This window comes from Pediculus humanus, genomic scaffold (genome assembly GCF_000006295.1).
Source record: "Pediculus humanus corporis 1103172108266 genomic scaffold, whole genome shotgun sequence".
Lineage (NCBI taxonomy): Eukaryota > Metazoa > Arthropoda > Insecta > Psocodea > Pediculidae > Pediculus > Pediculus humanus.
In genome coordinates, this window is record NW_002987835.1 from 517,483 (window position 1) to 520,693 (window position 3,211).

Consider the following 3,211-nt stretch of genomic DNA (forward strand, 5'->3'; position numbering starts at 1 on the left):
CGAAATCTTTTCATTCAATTGCCCTCCGTGAAAGCAAAACGTTTTTGTTTGTTTGTTTTAATGTATTAACGACTTTCTTTTTTTTTTTTTTTTACAAAAACGTGTCGCGTGTAATTTGAATGAATGAATGATTGATTGATTGATTGATTCGCGTACGAAGAAATTAAGAATCCACGAGTGTGATAAAAACGCGTGCGAACGACAGGGAAAAAAAAATTTTTCTTTTTTTCCCGTTTTAATTAAATTTCAATTGATAATAATAATAAAAAGGACTTCAATCCGTTTTTTGTTTGTTTGTTTGTTTGTTATATTGATTTTTAAAGAGAAACACGTATTCGACAGACGTTCGGGAAAAAAGAGGGAGGGGGAGGTCAAATCGTGGTTTACAACAAAAACAAAACTCGAACGTGATTTCTTTAAAAAAAAAAAAAATTTTTTTTTGTTTTTAACGATCGAATAATAATCATTTTATATAAACTTAAGAAACGAATCCGGAAACGGAAGTAGATTGAAGGGGAAGGGGAAACCGGAAACCGTACAAAAAAAAACAATACTCACCGCATTTTCCTTCGTGTAAAACTTTTATAATCGTTTGTTTCTGACAAGATGTTTGTCTTAAAAGGCATTCGTTGTTATAAACCTTATCATCCGTTCCACAAACTGGAGAATATGTTATCGGACAAGATGTTGGACATTTGCAATGAGTTCTACCATCCGATTCCGTAACGCAAATCGAACCGAAAGAACACAAAGTCGTTTCGCATGGTTCTGGAATAAAAAAAAAAAAAAAATTCAATTCATTCAACTGGAAAAATCCAATAATGACAAACGATTCTTTTTTTTTCCCTCCTCCCCCCTTTTAATTATAATGTTTTCATTATTATTATCATTATCATTATTATTATTATTATTTGATAATACGCATCCAACGTAATAATCAATGAAATTAATTAAGTAAAAAAGAGATTATTATTACTTTCCTTTTTTCTCCAGTTAAATATAAAAAAAAAAAAAAAATTATGACTTTTATCTCTCTTTGAAAGTATTTTTTTTTTCCTTCTATTATTTCCAAATGAATTATTATTTCAAATCTTTTTATTATTATTATTATTATTATTATTATTATTATTATTATTATTATTATTATTATTTTCTGATTTTTTCCATAAAAAAAAAAAATTCTGGAGAAAAAAAAAGAATTTTTAATTAAAAAACTTTTTTTTTATGGAAAACCGCGAGAAAAGTGATGAAAATAATTAAAATATTCGATTCTAATATTCGAGAATTATTTTTAAAAAAAAAAAAAAATTTCACACGCGCTCGTGTTCTATGTATAAAATTTGCTAAAGTTCAAAGCAAAGTTAAAACCACCCCCCCTCTCTCTGTCTCTCTCTCTTTTTTCCTCTCTTTGTCTCTCTCTCTTTTCCCCCTCTGACTCTCTTTCCCTATCTCTCTCTCTCTCTCATTTCCTCCTCTGTTTTTCGTTATAACGTAATTAGTAGGCTGTCGTAAACAAAATTATATATATAAATTAAATCAAAAATTTCTATACGACTTACAACCAATAATAATAATAATAATAATAATAGTAGTAGTAGTAGTAATAATAATAATAATGATGATGATGATGATGAAAAATTATTATCCGGTTCGAGTTATTAATTTCGTCATTTAACGAGTTATTTGTTTCCGGTAGTAAAATAATCGTAAGAAAAAGTTTTCACTACGGTAAATACCGATTACGTTCGAAAAAATAGAGGGAGGAGGAGGGGAGGGAAGAGGAAAGAAAGAGGGGGAAGGAGAGAGAAGGGGAGAATAGGGGCACGATTTAACAAACGGATTTTTTTTTTTTTTTTGTATATAAATTTACAACACGTGGTTCATTTAAAAAAAATTCTCACGCTTTTTTTCATTTTTTTTGTTTTTTTGGAAAATGTTGGCCCTGAGGGTGAGATGGTAGGGGGAAAGAAGGTTGGGGGGAAAAGAGAAAAACCTTTTGTAAACCTTTTGTAAAAAAAAAAAATGTAAAATCGTTTTACCCGAAATAAATTTTAAAATAAATAAGGGACAACAAAACGAAAAAAAGAGAGAAAAAAAAACCTTTTTGATAATTTTCCTCTTTCCCCTCCCCTCCCCTCCCTCTTTTCCCCTCATTTCCTCTCGTTCAATATATATATATATTTCCTTTTTTTTCTTCCATTGTTTAGAGAAAAGGAAAAAAAAAAAATTCAATGAAAAAATCATGAACCGAAAAAAAAAAAAGAAAATGTTTAAAAGAAAACTTAATAAGTGAATAAACCGTACGGAGACTCATTATATGAAAACAACCGTTTAGAAAATTCTAGAAAAAACGAATTTTGAGATAAAAAAGAAAACGATAAAGAAAAAGGAGAAAAATTTTTTTCGGTAGCTTTTCAACATAAAAAAAAAAAAGAAATCAAACGATAAATGGCGACCGCGAAAAAAAAATTTTTTTTTTCCAATTCAAATGGCGCGCGTAAAAAAAAAAAAACCAAATAAACAAATAAATAATTTGAAAGGAATTATTTAAAAAAAAATTAAACCTTTTTTCTGAAAATGTAAAGATTAACAAAAAAAACCCGAGACCACTCATTTTTCCTCTCCCGAACCCCATATAAAAAAAAAAAAAAAATCACGTAAATTATCTTTCACGCGTAAACCGATTATGTTTAACCATGAAACACTCCGGTTTAGAAAACTTTTCCAAAACCCATCTCTCTCTCTCTCACTCATTTCGAAGAGAGAGAGAGAGAGAAAATCCATTTTATATCTTTTATTCTTTACTATTTTAATTATAACCCATCCTCTCCTCCGTCTCTGCTCCCCCGCTTGTCCCCGCCTCACTCAATGTCGGATAATTAATTTCGAATTTTTTCCCGCCTTTTTCCCTCCCTACTTCCTTTCCTTTATCCCACCTGACTTTACCTTTGTTTGTTTGTTTATACCTTTGACTTATTAAATAACACACACACACAAATAATAAATAGAAATTCGATTTTACATTCCTTTTATCATTATTATTATTATTACGAAATGAATTTATATATATATATATATAAAATTACTCGTAGCGTTTTTGAACCGTAGCAAAAATTCATTCGAATCTAAAGCAAAGCATAACAAAAAAAAAAATTAATTAAAATTATAATTTGAAAATGGAAAAAAAAAATAAATTATGTACATTACGATG

The 3,211-nt window shown here is 28.6% G+C and overlaps 1 protein-coding gene across 1 annotated transcript; it reads right to left on the reverse strand.

Moving 5' to 3' along the window:
• Positions 1 to 383: 383 nt before the first annotated feature.
• On the reverse strand, positions 384 to 925 carry Phum_PHUM498640 (Elastase inhibitor, putative; the record flags this gene model as incomplete). The annotated part of the gene is made up of 3 exons (XM_002430740.1): positions 384 to 414; positions 555 to 768; positions 922 to 925. The coding sequence occupies 3 exons, from the start codon at positions 923 to 925 to the stop codon at positions 384 to 386; spliced, it is 249 nt and encodes an 82-aa protein (XP_002430785.1).
• Positions 926 to 3,211: the final 2,286 nt, after the last annotated feature.